Source organism: Macaca thibetana, chromosome 15 (assembly GCF_024542745.1).
Source record: "Macaca thibetana thibetana isolate TM-01 chromosome 15, ASM2454274v1, whole genome shotgun sequence".
In the NCBI taxonomy this organism is placed as follows: Eukaryota; Metazoa; Chordata; class Mammalia; order Primates; family Cercopithecidae; genus Macaca; species Macaca thibetana.
Genome location: NC_065592.1, coordinates 87,031,844 through 87,058,079, shown reverse-complemented (window position 1 = coordinate 87,058,079; position 26,236 = coordinate 87,031,844). Strand labels below are relative to the sequence as shown.

Below are 26,236 nucleotides of genomic sequence, written 5' to 3'. Positions count from 1 at the left end.
AGCTCTTCAAGAACTGGATAGCAGATCCCAGTATAATGCCTTCATATATTCATTCACCAAATATTTTTGAGAAGGTACTCTATATCAGGTCAAGGTATAGATTAAGAAACAAAGATTTTGGCTTTTCTATTCTTTTCCTTTCTTTTCTTTCTTTATCTTTTTTTTTTTTTTTTTTTTTTTTTTTTTGAGATCAAGTCTCACTCTGTTGCCCTGGCTGGAGAGCAGTGGCACAACCTTGGCTCACTGCAACCTCTACCTCCCAGGTTCAAGCTATTCTCGTGCCTCAGCCTCCCGAGTAGCTGTGATTACAGGTGCCCACCATCATGACTGACTAATTTTTGTATTTTTAGTAGAGACAGAGTTTTCTCATCTTGGTCAGGCTGGTCTCGAACTCCTGACCTTAAGTGATCCACCTGCTTCAGCTTCTTAAAAGTGCTTCGATTACAGGTGTGAGCCACCATCCCCTACTCTTGCCTTTGTTTTAAAGTATTTTACAACAATATAATTTCATATCATGATGCAATAAATGCCCACAGTTATTGTGGGAGCCCAAAGAAGAAAGTGGCTCACTTAGTCTGGGGGTAGGGGCAGGAAAATAACCATAGAGGAGATGCCTGGGTCTTGAAGGATGAGCACAGTTTGCCACATGGAGAAGAGAAAGATGAATCCCAGGTAGAGGGAATGATAGATAGAAAGCTATCTGTCTAGGTAATTTCTGACATTACATCTTATATATTTACAACCTTTACTTCTTTACAACCAGCCTCCCCTTTACTGAGGATAGAAGTGAGGTGTAGAAAGAGCAAGTGAACGCCGGGTGCGGTGGTTCACACCTGTAATCCCAGCACTTTGGGAGGCCAAGGCAGGCAGATCATGAGGTCAGGAGATCGAGACCATCCTGGCCAACATGGTGAAACCCCATCTCTATTAAAAATACAAAAAAAAAAAAAATTAGCTGGGCATGGTGGCAGGTGCCTGTAATCCCAGCTACTCGGGAGGCTGAGACAGGAAAATCCCTTGAACCAGGAAGTCGGAGGCTGCAGTGAGCCAAGATCAGGTCACTGCACTCCAGCCTGGTGACAGAGCGTGACTCTGTCAAAAAAAAAAAAAAAAAAAAAAAAAAAAAAAAAAAAGACCAAATGAGTCTAGACCAGTTTCTATGGAGCTAGTAAGCAATGTTCTGAAACCGAGTCTGTGTTTCCTGGCTTGAATTTTACCAATTCAGAGATAACTGGTAACCAACCAAAGTTGTAAAATATTATCTGTTTTTTGGCTTATTTATTTATTTTTGAGACAGAGTCTCATTCTGTCACCCAGGCTGGAGTGCGGTGGCATGATTGTGGCTCATTGCAACTTCCACTTCTGGGGTTGAAGTGATTCTCCTGCCTCAGCCTCCCGAGTAGCTGGGACTACAGGTGCACACCACCATGCCTGGCTAATTTTTGTATTTTCAGTAGAGACAGGGTTTCTTCATGTTGGCCAGGCTGTTCTCGAACTCCTGACTTCAGGTGATCTGCCCGCCTTGGCTTCCCAAAGTGTTGGGATTGCTGGCGTGAGCCACCACGTCTGGCTTTGGTTTTTGTTTTAGAAAGGTGACCTTGGTCATGGTAAAGATGGGATGGCATTAGTGAGTACATGAAATTAATCAGGCTGTTGCGAAAATTCAGGCAAGCTCTGAGGAAGGTCTGGACTAGGTCATAATGACAGAGGTGGAGTGGAGGAGCTAGATTCAAGACAATTTTGAAGGAGAATACATGGGACCAGCAGATGTGGCACTGAAAGAAAATATTAAATATAGTAGGTGCTCAACCAATGTTGAGTTAGGGGAGATAATGCTGAAGATGATCCATCCATCCCTTCTTCCTTCCTTCAATTGTCTGCTTTATTTTGCAAAGGACTTGTAAGAGTTAAGATTGATCCTTTGTTTGATGATCTTAAAGCCTAAGCACTCAGATGGCTTTGAAGTCAAATGGTAAGCATGCAAAATTATTTTCCATATCCTTGTGGTGGGAAATACAAGTCAAATCTCTTTTGAGCACAAGACTTATTATGAATGGCAATGAAGGCAAAAGCACAGTAGCAGCAATTGCAGACACATTCCTCCCCCACTTTCTCTCACTGTTCTGCAGTGCAGAGGTGAGCCACGTGCAAAAGCCAACTTGACCCTCTCAAATCTCAGGTTGATACAAGACACGGTACAGCTAGACTTAGTCTCATGGGAGCAAGGCTGGAGGGCTCATTCTGTCAATTAGAAAGATGCTTGAATGTCCAAGGAGATGGTTTGCTTAGACTGAGAGTCTGCAGTTGTGAAAAGAGAAGGATTTAAAAAGAAAGGCCAAAGGAGAGACAATGAATACAGTATGCAAAGTTCCTGTTGGGAGCCAAAGGAACTTTCAAGAGTCCTTGCTTGGAAAAGTAGAAAACGTAAAAGTAAATGTAGTCCTCTCTAGGGACCAGCCACATGAGAAAGTCCAGACAAAAGAGACTGAGGTAAAAGAGCAGAGGATATGGAATCTTTCTGGGCAATCTCACATCCTTCATCCGTCACCCTAACTTGGATTGCAGCTGTTTTCAGCTCAGTTTTTGTTGGATTCTTTGACTGGCTTGGGCTGCAGATGGTACATGTCGAAGAAGCAGTCAGCATGCTCTGTGCTGGAACAGTAAGTCCAACAGGAATATTGCCCAGATAACTAACTGATGGGAAATTCCACCACCTCCAAAGGAGATGCACACAAACCCTACGCTCTGTGATTCCTGAGACCAGAGATGAGGCTGGAGAATTCTTAAGTGGGTGTGAAAGAAAACTTGTAATGAAAATGCAGCTACATCTTCTCAGTAGTTAAGATTTCCTACATGTGTTCAGTGAGACAGAGGTTTGTTCAGTTTACTAAGAGTATGTGGGCTGCTTTGATAGTTAATATAATCATGTAGAAGAAAGAGAAAAACAATTGTATACGCTCAGTCTGTCCAGTCATTCCTTTTAACCATGATAAGGAAAAAGTGAACATTGATGCAGGCAAGGAAAAATTGGGTGTGTATTATAGGTTAATATTAAGTCCACATTCCTCATTTTCTATTTGTTAATTTCATGAACAATCACTCGCTATCACTTTCTCTCTTTCTCTTCCTTTCCCTTCTATATTCTCATATGTATAAACACGTAAAACTTCCCCCTCTGCAAAACTGCTGTTTTGTTTTCAACTTTGGCCCTGATACTATTCTTCGTGGAAGGCTTATTTGAATCCAAGATTTATATTCAATTAACAGAATTTGTAACTTTATATATTAAGCAACTTTATGGGATAGAAATGGCAATGTGTGATTCAAATAAAAAAAAAGTCTTAGAAAGTGTTAAAATAATTGATATAGGTAAATATACTTCTGTATCACTTTGATGAAAAAAATATTTTAAAATATTGTTAAAATTGTCACACCTCCCTAGAAGTCTTAAGGGTAATCTTTACTTTTGATGTGGGCAATAAGAAGAGAGAAATTAAATTTTTGAAGGGAAAACTAGAATAAAATTGATGGCAATTCTCAATAGGGTGTGCAGTAATTATAGAACCCTGGGGCTGGAACTAACCTCCTTCCTCCATTTGCAAATGGACTGTATCTAAATAATCCTAGAAATTAGTTAACTCTCCTTTCTCTCTCTCTCTCTCTCTGTCTCTCTCTCTCTCTCTCTCTCTGTCTTTCCCTGAGACTGTAAAGGACTTCTACATATCCTATCCCATCCTCAATACTCTTCATTGTGATCTATTAATAAATCAAAGAAGAAAGTCCAATGTAAGGATTTACAGCATGATTGAGATGTGCATGATAAGGTTTATACAGGCAGGTAAATAGAGTTTTAAAAGGTCAATTATATCAGATGATGTAAAAAGGTGTAAGAATAATATTTTGAAGCAATGTTTAAAGAAATACATGAAAAATAACTTCTCTTACATATTGATCCACATAGTTAAGCAAAGTTTGGAAACAAGTCATCCAAATTACCTAATTCTATGTAGAAAGAAAAAGGGCTACATCTGCTTATTTTGGTGAGAAAGAAGTAAACTGACAAGCAAGGTGACAATGTCTTGTTTATAACTGTGATGTTATAAAATGAGGACCAGCTTGCAGCTACTAAAATAGCAAGTGACCTTCTGTAGCTCTGATTTCAACCACTCAGCGGGTTTTTTCCACCAAAGCGGCTTATTTTAGCTTCACTAGACATTTCAGCAAATGGCGCTCTCCAAAGGCTACGGTGTCTCAGACACGGATTGCACGGGTAGTTTCATTAGAATCCCACATCCTGGGAGTGGGGAAAGTTGAGTATATCTTTAAATGGGGAAAGTTGAGTATATCTTTAAAAACTGCTGCTTTCAGTGTTATTGCCAAGAGCACCCGAGGCCCAACTGCAGCAAGGCGAGAAAGCTGAGACTCAGAGCTATATATAGCGCTAGAGGGTGCTGCTCCTGAACTTCCTAATTCTCTACCCCCACTTCCTCCCTCCATTTTTTTTTCCTCATGAGAAAGAATGGTTTCTTCTTGGTGAACTATACCCTCTATTCATTTTTCTCCACAAGGGACTTTTTTTTTTTTTTTTTTTTTAAAGTTTTAAGTATTCTTCCTAAAGTACCGTATCTCAGCCTCAATCGAAGTGATTAATGAATTTTTAATTTGTCACTTGCCTTAAGGATCTAGAGTACCACTGAATTCTGTTTAGTTTATACTACTAGTGTGAAAATGGAATTCTTAGGGGATTCACTTTGAATTAGTGGCAGGGTATCTCTATGGACTTGCTCAAGGCATGTTTTAAGTGCCTACATTAGGTTTCCATAATATCAAGATTTCTTAGAATCTGTGCTCTTAGGCGGTAACTAAAACATATAAAAACAGTTGGTTGAAAGGTGAAACATTTAACCAAATGCACACACATTTTTTCCTTTTTCAAAACAGACTGCCAGTTTTGTTTTCTGTCATTAGATAGAACAAGTCTAGTGGTTTGTCACTGACGGCAATGTCAGAAAAGGCAATGTCATTTAAAGACCTTCCTGATTTTTCTAATCCCTAGAGATCGTTATTTTTAGCATAAATAGAATTCTGCTGTCAGAATAAAACCATCAATATATTTAAGCTTAAAACAGCAATCTATTAGTGATCTCTAGATTCAAAGGAAGAGTAGTAGATTTAGAATTTCTTTTCCTCAAGTTTTTTTAAGCAGAAATTGGGGACATCAATAATTTATAACTTATTTGTTGGCTCAGTTCATGGTCCAACCACTCATTACTTCCTCCTCAATTAATCGGGATAGCTTTCAGTCTCCTTTACATGCAAATTCTATTGCCAACTCACATATCAGAGAATGGCATAGCTGATTTTTACTTCATGCAGACCTGAATATTCTAAGACCAATTTGCTCCTAGAGTTCTTCAGAAAAAAATATGTTGACAAAATGTAAGATTATGCTGTTAACTTTTAAAAATGATAAAAATATAATAAAATACAGTTCAATAAACTATGAAATGGAAAAAAATTTAAAAATCAGATTAATGCAAGTAATAGTAATAGCTGGGCAAAAACCGAATGAATAGATTAATAAAGTAATTAACATTTTCTCAAATTTTAGGAAGCTGAAGTAAGATAGCATTTTTTTTTCTTTTGAGTTGGAGTCATGCTCTGTCGCCTGGCTGGAGTGCAGTGGTGCCACATTGGTTCACTGCAACCTCTGTCTACCTGGCTTAAGGGATTCTCCTTTCTCAGTCTTGCAACTAGCTGGGACTACAGGCACCAGCCACCACACCTGGCTAATTTTTGTATCTTTTAGTATAGAGGAGGTTTCACCATGTTGGCCAGTCTGGTCTCGAACTCCTGGTCTCAGGTGATTTGCCTGCCTCAGCCTCCCAAAGTGAGCCACCGTGCCTGGCTTCAAGTAAGACAACATTTTCTAATAGAAGGTAAGAAAGCAGGAAGTAAAGCTGAAAGAATCTACATAGCATTTGTGTTTAAACAGAGTATATCCAAAGCGGGGAAAAAAAGCACAAGCAGCAAAAACAAGTTAACTATCTAAGAGGGTGCTTTCTTTATTTAACAACAGAAAGCTGTTTTGGATCACAAGCATTTTGCTGTATTGCAAGTGTGTGTCTAATTTTTGGGAAATTAGAGTTTCCTTTCTTGAAATCGGGTGACGAAATTGAGAAAGAATCTATTATAAAAAGATTACATTTAAAAGTGAACTTTTACAGTAAAAGATCTCCTTCACAGAACAATCAGAAAGATGAATTTACTTAAATGTCCTGCAGTTGATGAGTTTTAAGGGAGTTATATAGTAAGACCAAGGAAGCCAACATGGCCCCTTTCAGCCTTTTAGTTTGTGCATTTGGGGAAGTCGCTTAACCTATTTAACTCCGTTTTTTGGGGTTTGATCCTCCATCTGCAAGAGGATTTGGCATCGGCGATGTTTTCTAAGCGCTGTGTGAAGCTTGACAACTTGAGGCTGAAGAGGCTACATGAGAATTTCCTTCCAATTATTTTGAGGTGAAGTCCCGCTCTGTCACCCAGGCTGAAGTGCAGTGGCGCGATCTTGGCTCACTGCAACCTCCACCTCTCAGGTTCAAGCCATTCTCCTGCCTCAGCCTCCCAAGAAGCTGGGATTACAGGCACATGCCACCACACCTGGATGATTTTTGTATTTTTAGTGGAGACAGGGTTTCTCCATGTTGGCCAGGCCGGTCTCAAACTCCTGACCTCATGTGATCCACCCGCCTCGGCCTCCCAAAGTGCTGGGATTTATAGGCATGAGCCGCGGTGCCCGGCCGACATGAGAATTTTCCTTGTTTTGACGCATGAGGGAGAAGCCTTGCAGAGTTATAGAGGGTGAGAGTACAGTTTACAGGCTTAAAAGCACTTGAAGAGTCTTAGATAGGACAAACCAAAACAGCACAATCCAGAGGCCATGAAAATCTTCTTTTAGTCTCCTTAAAAACTACACCTCCACACGCAACCAAAGGACAACAAATGGGTCACAGATGATGAAACCTCATTATGAAAATTGCTCAGGGCCATCACTAGGATTGATTTTCACCATTTGAATTTTGTTGACATATGGATTGATTGTTAATTTAAACAGATGCAATCTCTCCCCCACCTCGCCACCCTTTTGGAGGTTTAGTCAATTCATTTCTGACCTTTCGAAGAACTAATTTAGAGGTAATCTTTGGAGGCCATTTTTACATTTTCAAACACCCTAAATTTTAAAAAGTACATTGGTAATTTAAATAATGCATTTAATTGACTAATGCTTAAAAATAGTGGGTTTTTATGGTTCCTTATTGTGTCAAATTGTTCCAGAACAAACCTCGCTGAAAACCACATAGCAGTTCCCCAATAGGCCTCATAAACACGCCTCAAATATAAACAGCAAATTCACTCTCCTCAGTATTAAGATGATGTTGTCAAGAGAAAGCTTACCTAAACAAAAAATAAAATAAAACAAACAAAATTTTTTTTTCCAGTTGGGACAATTTCCAACAGGTTTCCCCACATTTGCAAACATCACAGAAATAAATCCTGTATTGGTTAGCAGAGAGCACCCGTTAAATTGGTTGCATACCATGGTAATCACACCAGAGTATACTAATCTCCATCAACGTTGTGATCCATTGGCATTTCTGTGTTCCATAGCCCATGTGGTATTTTAACCCTTACCAGCTCTTCCAAAAATGGGTGCTTGAAAATGTGGCTAATACATTCACCCCCGCCACTGGAAAAGTAATTCAGAGCTGTGAGAGCCAATGTCAAACCCTGCAATGCCTTAAAAGTATGGCTTCTCTGCAGTATAACATCTTGAAATACGATTCAATGTGGAAACTGTCATTAGGGACTGATTCTGAGGTCACTTCATAAATAGAAACATTTCCTACTCCTCCAAGTCACAGGCAGAACCTCCTGAAATCTCCTTTCCTTTTGCTTACTGTAGAAGATTTTATAATTACTATGGTTTTGAAATTGAATGTATAAAATGGAGTTGGCTTTCCAGCAGCTTCTCAATAACATTTTGTTCTTGTTGTTGTTGTTGGTAGATTCCAGAATCTTCTTTCGAGGTTCTGAATTCTAAGACAAAATGTGATCCCAAACTAGTTATCTCCAGGAGAGATACACTGAGGAAGATAAATTTTGCACAATTTCAGCTCAAAATAAAAAAGGTGCTTTGGAAGATTAACGTAATCTAGTGAATTGCAAGCACGTAGGGAAAACTGTATTAACAGAAGCACAAGCATGTAGTGACTGATATGCACACATGTACTGTAAGTAGATATGCATGTCCATGAGTACTTGAATTGAGCATATATCTGTGTGTTATTTGTGACGTAAATCATATTTATATTTGTTTGGAAACTGGCTGGTTGCAAAGTGCTTTGTATACATTCTATCATTTATTGCAGTTGTGGGGAAGCACTGCACATGTTATTAGGTGATTGTAGACCATCATTGCAGGGTTATGAGAGGATATCTAGAAAGATACGCATTCAAATAACCCTAGGGATTAACTGTAGAGTCCATGGTTCCAGGTATCGTCTACAATAATTCATGGCCATTGACTGGTTAACACTATAGGTGTAACCATGATAGGGGTCCTAGGAATATGACAAACTGGCCCCAAACTGGAAGAATTCCTTTTTGAGATAGAAAGCAGAATTTTGAAATTAAGCAGGCTTTGGGAGATATTCTGGGGTTGGCACAGAACAAGGTGGTGTTAAAATTTCAGAAGAGTCAAGTAAGCCCCCCTCCAGTGACCCAGGTGACCCAGGTAGGTGGGTTCCTTAGTAGTCAAGAACATATCTTCTGCCAGGCGTGGTAGCTCACGGCTGTAATATCAGCACTTTTTGGAGGCTGAGGTGGGTGGATCACCTGAGGTCAGGAGTTCGAGACCAGCCTGGTCAACATGGTGAAGCCCTGTGTCTACTAAAAATACAAAAATTAGCCAGGCCTGTAATCCCAGCTACTCGAGATGCTGAGGCAGGATCGCTTGAACCTGGGAGGCGGAGGTTGCAGTGAGCTGAGATTGCACCACTGCACTCCAGCCTGGGTGACAGGCAGACTCGGTTTAAAAAAAAAAAAAGAGGGCCGGGCGCGGTGGCTCAAATCTGTAATCCCAGCACTTTGGGAGGCCAAGACGGGCGGATCACAAGGTCAGGAGATCGAGACCATCCTGGCTAACACGGTGAAACCCCGTTACAAAAAACTAGCCGGGTGAGGTGGCGGGTGCCTGTAGTCCCAGCTACTCGGGAGGCTGAAGAAGGAGAATGGTGTAAACCTGGGAGGCGGAGCTTGCAGTGAACTGAGATCGCGCCACTGCACTCCAGCCTGGGCGACAGAGCGAGACTCCGTCTCAAAAAAAAAAAAAGAAAAAAGAGAACCTATCTTCATTTTATGAACATATTTGCTTTTTCTTCAAGAGGAGCTTGGAAGTGATCAGGTTGTAGTGAACTAGGGGGGACAGGTGTGTTTGCCCGAAAGCTGCATCTGTGCAGCAGCTCACTCTTTAATTGGATTGTACATGAACTTGGAGTGGTTTGGGATTGGCTACAAGCCTTTCCTTGAGCTGCTCCTGGTTGTCTTTGACATTCATTTTAATCTGATTTCTTTTTTTTTTTTTTCAGGAGGGTGGATGGAGAGAAGAGGCTGGTGCACAGTTCTGACTTGGCAGTGGGTTGTTAACTGCAAGTTTGTCGTTTCACTCAGTGAAAGCCCCGAGCATCGTCCTGCTCTCCAGGAGGGAGGTGTGCTGGCTACTGCCATAGACAAGTTATTCAGCATCATTCAGAATTGCTTAGTTGCTTCCCAGTCCTCTCCTCTCTTCTACCCTATTCTTGTCTGTGTCCGTGGCTATAACAAGGGGGGAATATTAATGCACATGACCAAAGCTCTCTGGAAGGTGAGAGAACCGTAGTCTTTAAAAGTCATTTGGTCCAATTGTCTTATTTTTCAGATGGTGAGACAGAATCTCGGACAGCTGGACTAATTTTGAATACGTTCACGTGGCTAGTATACAGAGTTAGGACCTCCAGTCTCAATGTACTTTCCCTAAATTGCTTGCAAAGGGTGTGTGGTTGGGGTGGGGGTGAGAGAGGGGTTAGATGACAATGAAAGTTCACAAGATGTCTCCTCTCAAGGCAAGGAAGAAAGAGCTAAACACTGAATTTTCCTGTCCCCATATTGTTCAAATAATTTTTCTTGCTAGTTTGGTCTACTTCTATCTGTTTTAATGGTGTATTGGACAGTTACTTCTAAATGGAATGCCTACCTGTATTTGATACAGGTTCTATCACAGGACACAGGAAATATATAGCAAGAGTTAAGTTCTATTCTCTGCACCATTTCTGCATGGGTAGTTAGATGTGCATAATAGATTTAAACAGTATAAGATATTTATCCTTAAAAGCATATGCCATTAAAGGTGCTGCTTTAAGACCAAAGCGTCTTCTTGGGGTTCTTAATAAGCCACAATTGAAACACCACCACTTTTAATAGAATTCTGCAAAATAAAACACTACTAGTAAAATCTTCTGTATTTTTATGTAGCCTTAATAGAATGAAGTAGTACATTACAGGAACTAGATTGCTTTTAGGCCAATACCTCTTTGTAATCTCCTTTAACTATTAATACTCAGTTTCTGTAATAGGTGAATTTTTTAAAAAGAGATTTCTATTTATTTATGATGCTTAACATTCCAGGTTCTATAAATAGAACACAAAAGCAATATGAAAATAAGTCTATGTTAAAGACTATACAAGAAGAGATCAATTAATTCACATTTCACTGTCTTTATCTGGAGAGAAAATTACTGAATAGAAGAGCAAACCAAGGTAATGTTTGTAAAAGGCAATGTATACCCTTAGCATTGTAGCTAATTTGATGGATTTTTTTAAATATAAAAAAGCGTGTTGTTTGGCTGTTTGAATTGTCTTGTTATCTGGGATCTTGTAGATACATTGTCAATCACTTCCAGCTTAAATGAACTTTCATTAAGAGTATTAGTCCTGCAGAATTCCCCAACTCATCTGAGCTCGTTAGTGGTGGAGCAAAGACAAGATGTTCTACTTTCCTTTTCTGCATGTTTACGGAGCATCTTTTAGCTAGCTTCCTCTCCTTGCCACCAACCGCTGTAAAATTTCATCCCTAAAGATGTAACACATCCATCACGCCAGCTTGAAGTAAAATTCCAGCTAAACCCAGTTAATACTGCTGTCTAAATATTAATTTTCAGCTTACTTGTTGCCATTCTTTTATTTCATGGCTTATTTTTCCTACAGTTTTAGAAAAACCCAAGAATGTAACTCCTGAAATGTTTCATGGTTTTCTGTTTGCTTACCCACATTTTATTCCCCTCAAAAGTAGGGGAATAAAACATTCCTGATAAGAGATGTGGCTCAGGTTGATCAATACCTGCCATCTCCCTCACCTCCAGAAGAATGTGGTAGCATCCTGCCCAGAACGCATTCTATGGGATGTGGTGAATTGCCATGATTGTTCATTTTCATGGTATCTCCTAGATGGTGAGGGCAGTAACCTTGTTCTGCTCTCCCTGAGGGTACGGCACATTTCAAAAATAGGTATTTGAAGAAATGCCTGGCAGTCTAGGACAGTGACTTAACATTAACCTTAGAATTTAAGTTTTATCGCTTAACTAACTCTGTATCCTAGGAACATCACTCACTGTTTCAGACTCTCAATTTCTTCATCTGTACAATGAAATGGTTTCTTCACTGCTCACCTGAAGGAATTGGCATGAGCCTCAAAATCACTAAAATGCGTGAAAGGATTTTCTACATTTTTCTCCATATATCAAACATTATCATGAGGGGCCTTAACCTAGGAATTTTGTAGTTTCGTTGGTGAACTTTCAGCAAGACAAGTTTGGTTTTTGGGAGAATATTCCTGACTCTGCTAATATTCAAAAACTGACGTTTTGGGATCTGCATGCAGTTGCTTATACAGTTGTGTTATGGTTCTTACATGTGTGTTTTTATCAAACATTTTAAACTCTTGATATCTATTCTATATGGACTGATCTAAAAACTGGTTTTTAAAATGGATCTGCTTTTAAGATGACCCAATATCAGAAGCATAGTGACCTAGTTGCACACATTTCATTATTCTCTTAGAATCCAGAGGAAGCAGATCAGGACTTCTGGTAGCCAAGGGTGATGTTAAATTTTTTTTTGGTGTGACATAATCTCAAATTCACCCAGTCGGGATGTGGCAAAATCCGATTTTCAGTTTTATATGCATAGGGTTTTTTTCTATGGCAAGTTGCCACCAACCAGATTGGTTTAGATGTCCATTAATCAAATCAAGTCAAAATGACAGTGTGCGTACTCTGAAAGCTCCGGTTTGCAGCGCCTAGAAGGAGGTCAGGTAGGCAGCAAACACCAAACCTGTTTTGCTGTGAGAATGGCAGTCAGCTTGTGAGGAGCTGCCATTGGTGGGAGGAAATATAGTATAATGGTTAAAAGAATGAGTTTTGATGTTACTTAGATATGGGCTCATATGTGTTCTTTGTTTTTTACAAGTTATATAACTTCTAAGCCTCGATTTTTCCATCAGTAAAATAAATACACAAATACTTACATAACAGGCATAATGGGATTGTTATGAGGATTAAAATAGGACATTGCTCATCACAGTGTAGGTGCTCGATCAAAGGTAATTATATTATCTGCAATAACCAGTGATATTAAGTAATAGTCCAATAAAATATCAGTTATATTATTAATAATAATGGTGCTTACACATGATAGGTATTGTACTAAGAACTCATAAATATTAACTCATTTAATCCACACACACAGATAAAGACTGTTACTGCCCTGGGTTGACAACTGAGACTCAGAGAAGTTAAGTAAATTGTTTAAGGGAAAGGCACAATTGGGTTTTGAACAAAGGCACTTTGACTCCAGAAGCAGAGTTCTTAGCCACCACACTATACCACAGATGCCTTCCTGTCCAGTGATACTGTCAAGGATTTAATATTTTAGTGAAATGAATGTCAATGTTTTGGACGGTGCAGGAAAGATAGTATATTATACTATTGTGACTCTTCATAGGTACCTAGATTCAACACTCATAGAATGTGTTTGTGTCCACTAGGTGGCATTGCTGTTTTAACGAAATGTGAACCAAGCCAGTATTTAGGCTTAGGGGTCTGCTAAATTTGAGAGCACTGGCAGGACGGTACATTTGGATCCCTAAATGTCTGATGAAAAAATCCTCCAATATTTGAAACATATTTAAAGATATCTGAAGACTAGAGGTTGAAACAATTGAGAAAAATATATGTGAGTTTATTTTGCATGTCAATGTCTGTGCAGACTATCTGGATAAATTTTGAGATTCTCTAGTCTTCTATCAGTTCACAGAATAGACTTAGGGTCAGAGGGGAAAAATGACTTGCTCAGGGTAACCCAGACCTGATGGTTTGGCTGTAGTTCTCTTTCCATAATATTTCCTATGGTTGCTAAATCACAAAAAAGTTGTGATTTCTGAATTCTTAGAAGACTCCCCTTTTGAATATAGGGCAGAAGATCGCTCCACTGTTGCGAGTTTTTGTTTTATAAGGATTCAAACATGTCTCCCGAATTAATAGTAGACTCAGGAACTTAGATATTAAGTAGTATAAATGCAAAGGAAGGTGCCTTTTCCCTCTTGAAAAGATCGAATGACTGTTTTAAATGACCATCCCTATTAGTTGACAGTGCAGTTTATGAATTGAGACCCACGGCAGGTAGCAGGTTAACAGAGGAGTGGAGGGACTCTGGAATCAGACTGTCTGAGGTGAACCCTGGCTCTGTCATTTAGTAACTATAGGACTCTGGGAAATTATGAGACATCTCTAAGCCTTGGTTTCAGCATCTGTATAACAGAAATACTCTTTTGATTTATCTTTTAAGATGTTCATGAAAAGTAAATGTGTGAAGGGCCCATGATATAGTAGAAACAAGGTTAAGGATGACAGTAATAATTGACTATTTTTGTTATTATAGTTGATGTTTTATTTTATGTCTCTCAGCTGTGAAAGTCATTACAGGTGCTTTGTCAACAATGTTACTCACTGTCACCTGCTGAATCGCTAAAAGGGAGAAAGAACACTTCAGGTTTATAACTGTGTACCATCGCTTCTTCCTCAACCAGATGGTACAAGGAGGCAAGAACACGGCCATGTATTTCATGATGTGTTCACAGCAGCTTAATTCAAAACACTTGTAGGCTTTAGGCTCCTATTTGCAGGTTAGACAGAGAAGGTGACTGAGCATTCAGCACAAAACAGTAATAGCTAAGAGTTATCGAGCACTTCCTGAGTGCCAAACATTGCTATGTTTTATATGTATTAACTCACTTAAGCTTTACAATGCCCCTGTGAGCTACAAACTCATGCTTTCCCCCTTGTAAAGATGAAGGAACTGGGATTGAGAAACTTGCTCGAGCTTAAATAATAAGCCAAAGAGCCAGGATTTAACCTCAGGCAGCACAATTCTTAATCGCTCTGCTCCGCCACCTCTTTGGGTAACGTGTCAAGAGCCCTCGAAGGTTCCTGAGCTCTAACCTGCTTTCTCCAGTACACTAAATATTGCAGTGAAGCCTGGGATCACATAGCCACTGTTTGCTTAGCTCTTCTGGGCTACTGATAACATGCAACCCTGTTACCCAGGAGAGTAATGTGTTAAACCTACTTTGATATTTTTATGGCAGTTAGTTGATGAGATTAACTGGTTAAACATTTAATAGACTCCTGAGTTTGACGGAGTAAAACAAAGTTACAGCGGGTCAGAAGAGAGCTTGCCTAAGACAGGGCACTCTTGAAGATCGCTCCTTAGGAATCGAAGGAAAGAGGATCAGCTTTCTGATGCAATCATGCCTGTGACTAGCTTATTTGTTACTCTCGTGTTCTGTAACATTCCAGACTCCACTCTTTTCATTGCTGTAATTCAGAATCCCATATGGAATTCTTGAATTCAGATTTACAAGAGCCTTGGCGGTCTTCTGGTCTATCGCCCTGACTTCACCAAGAAGGAAGCTGAGATACTGTTTGCTTAAAGTTTGTCCCCATTTATCTTAGAGGAAGAGTTGGGCCCCTGTTCGTTTGGTTATTCCCACTTTTTCTATATCCTTCAGCAATTTCACTTTGAATAGCATCAACTTTGAATACATGCCGAAATTTCCCTGTTTATACCAATAACATTTTCCCTTCAGTGAGAACCCAAATTCAACAGATAGCATCTGTTCTTTACAGATAGCATCTTTCTATTTATAATTTCTTCTTTCTTCCTTTGCTTGAAATAAACTTTTATGGGGCGGGGAAAAATGACATTTATTAGAATATATTTTAAAATAAATTTGTTTTCTCAGTAGAAGCTGTGAATCCAAGTAATTCAATTTAAATCTAAGAAAATGACCATATTAAATAGGACCAAGGTAAATTCAAAGCAGAATCTCAAAAAAAGCCACTGGGAGGAGACTTCCACTTACCGATTTCAGTCATGGTTATCCCTGGTGCTAACTGCCCATTGTTGAAAGAGCTATAGGTAAACAAGTTGGGTACGGATGTGAGGTCGTAGATAGGTTCTTGCTTTATCTGTTTGATTCCAGTCATGTCAAGTCCTGACTGATCAGGGGACGGCTGACCGGAATCGACGTTGTAATAACCCTCAGACTTGGGCAGGTCAATGACGTGCCCGTTGGCGTAAGTGCCGCTGGTCTCGTTGTTCAGGTTGCTCAGGCCGTTGCTAATGCTGCTGCTGTACACCCTGGCAAGGGCTTCTGCCTCCCCACTCTGCTGCTGCCGCTGTTCCTGCAGCCGCTGCTGGTGCTTCTGCACCTCAGCATACAGGCTGTCCCTTTGCTTCTTGGACATCCTCCCAAACTTCACAGCTGGGTTGGAGAGAAAAGCAGAAAACAGCACTTGTGGTTATCATTCGCGTAAACCACCTCAGGTACAACGGGTCACGGGATGGTTGTCCCTTCAACATCAGATGCACACACGTCTAGCACCATCACTTAAGAACCCATTCGTTTGCACTCCACATCTGGGAAAAGGTTATATTCAGAGGGTTCCTGTCCTGGTTGATGCCCACAGTGAGAAATAAATCTAAGCCAGGAAGAAATATAAAAACGTATGTATGTATTTCTCATTGCCATGAAGATAGAAAGCATGTTTTCCTCTTTTTTTCTTACCTGTGGAAAAAAATCGCAAAAAACCAAAATACCAAATACCAAAAAAACCAAATACCAAACTAGCAATAGTACCCACTATTAAAATGTTAACCAACTAACTTTTATTCATTAGGATTACTAGATCGCTAGATTGGACCCTAGTATTTCACTTTCAAATCTATTTTCTGTTTTCTTTCTTAAATTTCTCTTTACTTTTTACAATAATTTTCTTTAAGAGACAGGGTCTTGCTCTGTTGCCCAGGCTGGAGTGCAATGGCATGATCATAGCTCACTGAAACCTCGGGCTCCTGGGCTCAAGCAATCCTCCTGCCTCAGCCTCCTGAGTAGCTAGGACTACAGGTGCTTGCCACCAGGTCCAGCTATTTTTTTTTTTTTTAATTTGTGTAGAGATGGGGCCTTGCTACATTGCCCAGGCTGGTCTTGAACTCCTGGCCTCAAGCAAGCCTCCTGTTTCGGCCTTCCAAAGTGCTGGGATTACAGATGTGAGCCACTGCACCCGGCCAGGTCGATTTTCTAAATAGTGTGTTGGGTAAGACCAAAAGCATGGGGCTGGGTGATAAACATAATTTTAAGTGACGGCCTCATTTGCCTTCAGTTGGCTTTTGGGATCAAATGATAAGAATCTTTGGAAAATAGCAATTTGGGGCATCTGATGCCCAGCAAGTGATCAAAACAGTAACTATCTTTTCTCATTCTACCACTCCCAAGTTTTATTTTTCCTATCTCTTCTGGCAATATTCTCAGACAGTCTGAGGAAAAAGAAGGAAGAAGTGCTGCAAGTAGTCACAGAGTAATATCAAGGTGCTTTCATTTCAATGTGTTGTTTCTTCAGATACTTAACCTCCTGAACTGTTGTGAATATTGACATTTCTCCTCACAGGTTGTCAACTGCCTTTTTAGGATGTGAACATCCTGAGTCACAGGCCTACCTTCTTTGAATTATCAAGCATTGTTCAGCTCATGTTAATAGTGGGGGCTATGGCAAACTTGGAGGCTCCTGTCTGAGTTTCTGTTTTCTGTTCTTTTGTGATGGTATGCCCACCACCTCTTGGTGCTAGGAGCTCAGAGAATGGAGAAAGAAGGAAATGGAGTTTAGAAAAAGGCTCAGTTCCTGGATTCAATCACGAGGGTTGATGCTCTTCTGAGAATATCTAAATGGTGAAGTGCTTAAGGACTCTCTAGCACAAAGGGAACACAGAAGAGATTCCCACAGTCTTAAAGAGCTGCCATTCACCCTTCTCCTCCAATATTCTTCCAAAATTCATTTTCTTTTTCCACTGGGTACAGAGCTACCATATTTATCTGAGCATAGGCTGATCAGAGTGGAGACTGTACTTCCCCATCCCCCTCACTGGCGGGTGTGTAGGTGATTAAGTTCTGATTCACGGGAAGTAAATGGAAGTGTCACATTCACTTGTGGGTATTGGGGCATGTTTTCCTCCTTCTTGCCTGCTGGATTGTGGATGTGAGGGCTGGGCTTGAAGAAGCCAAACTCTTTCTGTATCTTCTTAATCCTTCTTAAAAACCTACATTCTGGGGCCAGGCGCGGTGGCTCACACTTGTAACCCCAGCACTTTGGGAGGCCAAGGCGGGCAGATCATGTGGTCAGGAGATCGAGCTCATCCTGGCTAACATGGTGAAACCCCGTCTCTGCTAAAAATACACACACACACACACACGCACACACACACACACAATTAGCCGGGCATGGTGGCATGTGCTTGTGGGCATGGTGGTATGTGCTTGTAGTCCCAGCTACTCGGGAGGCTGAGGCAGAAGAATCCCTTGAACCCGGCAGGCGGAAGTTGCAGTGAGCCAAGACTGAGCCACTGCACTTCAGCCTGGGCGACAGAGGGAGACTCTGTCTCAAAAAACAAAACAAAACAAAACACAACACACAAACAAACAAAAAACCGTACATTCTGGCTTTCTGATGCTGCCTAAGTAGGAAAACAAAGTGATAATTATCTAGTAATTTTTTCTGTGTGAAGACAAACAATCTGACTCATTCAGACTAAACTCCCTTTCCATCTTAGTGGTTGGTTTTATATGGTCTTGAATTATTTAGATCATTGTATTTAACTTTGTTTGTAGAGACACTACCTTTATTAGATTCTGATTCTCAGAGATAAATTTATTTGCTTACTAATTGAGGTGACATTTCCAGTTTGTCTATGTACCGAATTCTACAGTAACTTGTAAGGCAAGCTTCCTCTGTATCTTTATGTTACATCTTTCTAAGCAATTTGTTACATATTATTCTCTAGGGGAAAAACGCCTTTTGTATAGGAAAAAATAAACAACTATAAATATTGATTAAGAAAGAACTTCCCCTTTTCCCCCAGGAAAGGAGGGCTCTGTATTTGCTGCCCCTCTGCCCTCTGCGCTTGGGTAGGTTCAGAATAGCTCTTTGTTGTAGAGTTGTGGAAGTGAATACAAGGTTTGTATCCACTGCTATAGATCAGGATTTTTTGTTTTAGCTGGGGTAGATCTACCTTCTGATTTATTTTAGTATAGTAATTTTGCATTTTATTGGTTTGAAATTTATAGGAATTAAAGACTGAGAATAAGAAACTCTTCTAACATAAATACAGAAATGTTTTTTTTTTTTTTTTTTTTTAAAAAAACCCTTTTTCCATTTAATCCTTGCTTTAGATTTCTGTTTACTCTATATTTAGGTGAAATATACTTTGTGGAGGACTGATTGCATTAATGACCCTGATTCCTCTTATCTGTTTCTTTCCATGCCCTTCCACAAGTCAATTTGCAGTGCTCTTTCATTCTTTGCAGGCATCCTGCCCAGGGTCATGTGACCTACTGTGGACCAATGGAATATTGACAAATGTGACACAGCAGAGACTTGAAAAAGGCTTGTGTGATTGTGGACCTCACCATGACAAGGACATGCCTGAGCTATCTTGTTGGAGGATAAACTTACTCGGGGATATGTGAAGCAGAGCCAAACCTCCTTGGTCATACCAGGCAATGCCATCTACAATCAGCAGAGCCATAGAACTGACCTGCCGCTGATGTAAGCAGAAATCTGCTGTTAACTACAGACATCATAATCACAAGCTAACAATGTCAAAAGAGTATGTTGTGAAGACCTCTGCCATGGTTAACATCTAAAAACTCAACAAAGAAAAGCTCTACATTTTTTACAAAATTGACTTATCAGGTAAGCAACTGAAATACTTTCAAAGAAGCAACTTAAAACCACTACATTTTAGAGTTATTTCAGGTGTAATCCTAAATCAAAGACTTCACTGACAATGACTACAATGCTATTCTATGATTAATTTTTCACTTATTTCAGAAACATTGATGAGTCAGTGTTTCAGTTTTATGCCCCTTCTTGCAATAACAGTGGTGACAAATTTGGGAAAAAATTACAGTACATGGCCAAAATAAACCCACTGACTTTCTTAACATAATTCATTTTCACTATTTGTGAATACATTTGTTGAATGCATAGAACTATTTTAACAAAGGCCATGTTAATATTTCAAATATTAGCATTCTTCTTATCACTACATATTAATCAGACTGGCATATATTTTAACTCTTTGCCCCTCTCAAACTTGAATTATTCTGTTAATGACATTCACTTGACTGTAAAGACAGCCTCTTGTTAAACTGCTACCTCTTAAAGAAACCAGCACAATTCTGTATACATTGCAAGTGCTTTATAAATATTCAACGATGATGGTATTTGCTCATGATATGCTCTTAACCCTCCTTTTGATCCCATAATAGCAAAGAACAATTTTATGTGAAAGTATTGGAAATCATTTTATATTTATTTGAATTGTGGTATTCTAAATGGAATGGAAGTTTTTGATATTTGAAAAATAAAGTCATAGCTCCTTCAAAGATTTCTATTTACATAACACATGAACATGTGTTTTTGGTTTCAAGAGAGCCCAACTGACTGTCATCTATGACTTTCTATAAATTTCTAAAATTATTTTATCTACTACCTTTGGTTGTAAAGTTCTCTATATTTACGTTTTGCTGCTTACCAATGAAACTGGTCTTAATTTAACTCTTTTCAGCTTCAGAGATGTGCCTCTTCTGCCACCCTTTTTTTAGTGCTGTAGGCTTTGTATTAGAAGTCTGATTCAATCTAGCTAAACCTATTCATTATTTTAAAATCCCTCTCTTCTCCTTCTTCTTTTTCTCCAACAGAACTCCCTGTGATGTTGAAATGTTCTCTGTGCTTTCCAATATGGTAGCTGCAAGCTGCATGCTCCTAATGAACACTTGAAATATAGCTAGTGTGACTGAAGAACTGAATTTTAAATTTTATTTAATTTAAATTCATTTACATTTAAATTATTTATATAGTGACATGTGGATTGGGCAATGCAGTTCTGGATAGAAGAAGCTTAATCTGTGAAACCTGTCCTTTTAGGGCAATTTCTGTCTTTTTGTAGAGACATGCCACTCGGGAGGACATATTCTAGTGAGTATCAATTTGTAGTAGCACAATTGGAAACAGTTATCCTGAAGATTCCTTTGTAAAGGGTGTAGGAAAAAGAAAAAAATAAAATGACAGAGAAGATTCAGTGGGCTTATGCATGCTACCAGTTCACACACAGACACACACGCCCATGCACACATGCCTTCACCTTTTTATACACATAAAGACACATGTATGTGTATTCCAAGTGGATTTGATGTTTGATTCTTCGCTTAAGCTAAATTTGAACAAATTCATTATTGATAAATTTGATGACTACTGATATATTTTCGATAGCTAATACACCAATATAGCAGTGAAATTTCAGGAGAGAATGAAAATCCAGTGTTTTCAACAGTTATTTTAAGCTGTCTCCTAGTGGCCACAGTAAACAGCCAGGTATGGTGAAATAAACATTCTTGGAGCCTAATCGACAGAGAGCAAATGCATATACCAAAATGAAGATGCCACTTTCTCTCTGAGGGAAGCAGGGGGCTGTAGAAAGCAGTTAGGTATGAGGGCATCTCACTTTGGCTATTGGTACAATTTCTAAAGTACTTTAAAAATACTTGCTGAATCAGAAGAAGGTAGGGATTCTTCTGATTCAGAAATAACCCTGCCTTTCATTCTTGACCCCTTACTAGACATAGGTAATCAACCATAACTTCAGGGCTTTTGAATCGTTCAGTACCACATACTAGGCAATACTTATCAATAGGAGAGAAAACCTATTCGGCTTCCCTGGTATTAGCATAATTTACTTGGCATGAGGCACCCGTTCTAATTAAGGTTCAGACCAAACTTTCTCTGTGTGATATAGTGAAGAGGCAGCTTTTTCTCTTATAGAGAATCATTTGTTTTCTCTTCTGCTTGAGCCCCTTCTTCTCCAGATTCCCCACCGCACCCATCTGCTTGAGCCCCTTCTTCTCCAGATTCCCCACCCCACCCACACCCCTGACCATTTCTCCTCATGATAAATTTCACATAAGATGTGCTTAGGAGGCATTTTTGAAGATGTCCCAGACAGCCTCAGGATTGTCTCTGGACCTAAAGTTGAAATGAATCATTCTTAATCCTCAGTGTCCTCAGACACTATATTGCTTTTATTTGCATAGAGGTTTATGTGCTGCAATGAATTCCTTCCTCATTGAGCATAAATTGTGGCTCTGTCAAATGACCCTCCCATCCTCCTGACACATTTCTTTTATGTTATGGGATTCAGACCATCTAGATTTTGTGGGCTGATGTCACTAAATCTGCTGAATCTGCCTTGGGTCATATATTCATCTCTTGCCCATAATTCTGTTCACCAGCACAGACACAGACTTGCCCTTCCAGAAAGATACTTCCTTTTAGTGTAGGAAGAAGTAACAAAAACAAATACCCTATGGTTTATCTCTTTGCACAATTATTAATGGGGCTTTTAGGACACTGTGAATTAATGTGTTACCTACTGCCATATGGTAGAAATGAAGTACAAAATCATCAACTGAGATTTCCATATAATTATACCAAATAAGTATCCGAAACTACTCAATCCTCTCTCTTAATTTATTTGCCTTGATTATACAGAAGTATCCATTGCTATAAATTTATCTTAGGAGTAAATACATGTGGTTAGTGAGTCAAGTAAAACAAATAAAACAAAAAAGTCAGTTAATAGAAAAATTTTGGAAACCTCGTCTCTGTAGCTTTAGAAGCTACCTATAAACTGAAGGGTTTCAGGTCAGATTCTTTTTTTTTTTTTTTGGTCAAATTTATTTTATAGGTGTACTTTTGTGCAGGACAAATTTAGATGGATTGGGAATTAGAGAAAAGGTAAAGAATCTAATCACTCATGAAATCCCTTTATACTAAATGCATGCCAATTATTCACATCTTTTTAAAACTTGGAAGTTTCTTGTTTTGTGTGCATTTATACAGCCTTGAATTTCACCAGAGGGAGTGCGACCAGATGCGCAGAATCCATGGTGATTGACATAAAAACAGAAGGTGTTGGGGCATTGTCTATGTCTTAGGCTCTAGGTAGAAAGGATTTCCATTGTTCATTCAATAAACATTTAGGTGTGTGCTTTTAAGCAGAGCCTGATGTTTTAGTGGGAACAAGACAGAAATGGCCCCAGGACTCAGGACCACTCACTGTATGACACAGGGGTGATGTGTCCAATGTCAACAGGGAAAGAATTACTTTGGATGAATGACTGAAAATGGAAACAAAGCTAGGTGAAATTCTTCGTTCATCTTGTTTGAGTTCATTTGTCCTCTTTCATTACTCTAAGATGTTCCCTCAGGAAAGCAAGCAATTCAGTGTGGGTAGGTGTGAAGTTGGAGTGCAGATGGTATCATATTCTGAGGAGGACATCACCTACACAGCCCTTCCAAGACTTGGACTTCGCTCTAGTCTTTGGAAACTTCATTATGGGCTCAGATAGTCCAGTTCCTCCTCTGGGTAGCTATGACCAGCCAGCAGGACTTCCAGACTTCCCACAGAAGCATATGCCATTCCTTAGTGTCTCCACACATTAAGCAAGCCCAGTCAGACCTACCCAGAGAACATGCTCGGATGTGGTCCTGGTTTGCTTAGGACTTTTGGGCATTATCTCTGAAAGTCTCATGTCCCAGGAAATCCCTCATTTGCAGGCAAACCTAGACAGATGGTCACCTTCAACCTAGGCCTATGTGACTTCCGCTAAACCTAGTTAGCACAAGTTGCTCCATGAGCTACAGTAAAGTCTTTGCTTTCTTCTTATTTCGTAGGCAATGCTCTCTTTTTGTATATTCTTACTTTTCCTTTTAATGCACTACCAGCACGATGGTTTTCTTTTCTTCTTATCCCCAATTCCCTCGTCTAGAATTCTTCCAGCAGCTTAAATAGACTCCAGCAAAGCATCCATTTGAAAGGGCTTAAGTAAGAAACAGAAATGTAATGCCTTACCATCTCTTGACATTCCCAGGGCAAGACACTTCTGCAGTCGGCAGTGTTGGCAACGGTTTCTGTTGGTTCTGTCAATTAAACAGTTTCTCTGCCTTGGGCAGGAATAAGAGGCATTGTTCTGCTGGCTCCTCCTAAAGAATCCCTTGAGGGAAAAAGAGAAGGGGAGAGAAACAGATTTATAAGAAGGGAAACAGAGAACATTAACATATACATTTGCTACATTTTCTGCAGTGAACATAACTGAGTTTAATTTTTAAAGCTCTTTGGATACCTCTTCTCGTATGGCTTGCAGATATTTCTGCTGGGGAAAATAGATGCTATCTGCAGAGATATGAGGGTATCATTCATTTACCCATTCACTCATTCATTCATTCCTTGAATAAATGTTTGCTAAAGACATTTGCAGCTGTGCTGTTCTATGCAGAAATAAACAGAAGTTTCTGTCCCGCAAAGAGCAGTGGGGAAGGAGTAGCAAAGGAGAGTACTAAACCAAACATGACAGAACTTGGTGGGGACAATCACATAGGCTTGTATCAAGTGCTGTGGTGGTGAGGAACTTGAGGTATTGGTAAGAAAAAGCAACACTGAGGAGTATGTGCTACTGTTTTCTTAGTTTCTAAGATGTGTTTTCCCCCACCATAAACTTTCCGAATTTGGCTAGAATGCAGCTGAAAAGTGTTTTATTTTTCTACCTTTTTGAGGTGTCTTGCTATGTTGTTCACACTAGAGTGCAGTGACTATTTGCAGGCAGGATCATAGTGTACTGTGGCCTCAAACTCCTAGACTCAAGTGATCCTCCTGCCTCAACCTATAGCTGGGACTACAGGTGTGTGTGTGCACCGTGGCTGGGTCTTGAAAGTTGTTTTTAATAATCAACCATACTTTTGAAAAAAGAAAATATTATATATAAGCTGTTCAACAACAAAAAGTATTAAGTAAAAACTGAATGAATGGTCTCTACTTGGCCTCAGGTTATTCGGTGTAAGATGTCTTCATGCAAGTACATTTGGGTTCATCAGGTACAAAATGAACTGCCAGTGGCCACACACTGCTTCTCTAAATAAATCCACAGCTGAGTTGATTTAAAAAAAAATTTTTCCTTAGTTGTCTTACAGAAAACTCTATTGGGGAAAATAAGCATTTTCTCCAGAGATAGATTAAGTTATCATTCATCCATTCATTGACTCATGTAATCGATTTCCTTAATCACTCTTTGCTCTTGAATTGTCTAGAGAAAAAAGGAAAAGTGCAATGTATCATGAGCAAAATGATGGTCTACATTAAGCTTTCTAAGACAAATTTTGGGAAAAGATATCCCACAGCATCATCTTTTGGAAGGAGGAAGTCTAGAAAAGTTCAGGAATGGTAGATTCAATGCCTATCTTGCAGATAAGCCTAGAATAGATCCTCTGACTTCCCTCAAACAGCTTCTTTGTTTCCTCAACTATCTACAGGAAGAAGCAGAGCCAGGGCTAGGTGAGCCTAGTGAGGCAAACACTTTGCCCACAACATTTAAAGGTCACCTAAAATTTTTGTAATTAGAAAATACAATATTTTAACATAATGTGTTAAAAAATCAACATGAATGCAAAAATACCCAATAACTTAAAGAAAGGATCTGTGTTACTGATTTTCCTTTTGTCTTGAGCTCCAATATGGCTCAGCATGGCACTGGTGAAGAGAGCTTAGTTAGTCTGTGAGGAATCTCAAACATGGAGGTGTGGTCGAGGATCTCCTCAGAGAGAGAGTCCCAACTGGCTTCGCCATTCAACAACAAGGACTAGTTTCATCCCCATACATCCACGTGCGTTCCTTATTTAATAAACCAGTGATGGCAGAATGAGACACCTTGACTGTCCAGTTTGACTGAATTCATGGAGCATCTTAGAATAGAGATCAAACGTAAGCCCCCAGGGATTGAAATGATGTACTTTATATACTGTGAAAACTGTCAGAAAGCATAACCTCAGCCCATCAGTCTTGATTAAAGATGACTTGAAATTTACATTTTAAGACAGAATTGTGTGGTTTTTATCTTTGGATACTCTAGTGCTACTTAGCAAAAGAGTTGACAGGACAGAAAAGACTTTTCTGAAGTCACAGCTACAGCCCTAATTTAAGACCAATTTGACATTAATTACGACACGTTTCTTGCTTATCTGTTGCTCATTATTGCAAATGAGGTTTTTGGCATGAAAGAGATTGTGTTCCAAATTTTATTGAATGAATAGAAATTTGAATAAGTGCACAAGCTGAATTGATGTTATTCAGAATGGGTTGTTTATGTTGACTTGAAAGCAGCATTATGAAAACTCAGAGGTTGATACTGAATGTGCTGACATTGACATCAAATTCTGAAGAGAATTTTGAAGTTTTCTATTTGCAGAAAATTGTAGCATATATACAAATGTGAGTTTTTCCATGAATTAAAAAAATAGTGTGGTGTATAGTGCCATTTTAACTAAAACCTCAGAGTATGTTTCATAATAACAACATAATTTCTTTAATTGTGGTTTCTTCCTTTACATAGAAAAGATGACACTTGTTCTTGGCTATTGGCCTGTTGGGTTATATTTGCACATTAGTTAAATCTTTTGGAAATTACTGTTTAAAATATTTTGCT

The 26,236-nt window shown here is 39.3% G+C and overlaps 1 protein-coding gene across 1 annotated transcript in view; it reads right to left on the bottom strand.

Annotated features, from left to right (window-relative positions):
* The window catches only part of RORB (RAR related orphan receptor B), a 196,019-nt gene that overhangs the window by 33,788 nt on the left and 135,995 nt on the right, over window positions 1-26,236 (bottom strand). The window contains exons 3-4 of the mRNA XM_050761474.1: window positions 23,614-23,755; window positions 15,512-15,913 (exon numbers count right to left, since the gene is read on the bottom strand). Of these exons, the coding sequence (XP_050617431.1) occupies window positions 15,512-15,913; window positions 23,614-23,755 (544 nt within the window). The remainder of the gene's footprint in view (window positions 1-15,511; window positions 15,914-23,613; window positions 23,756-26,236) is intronic.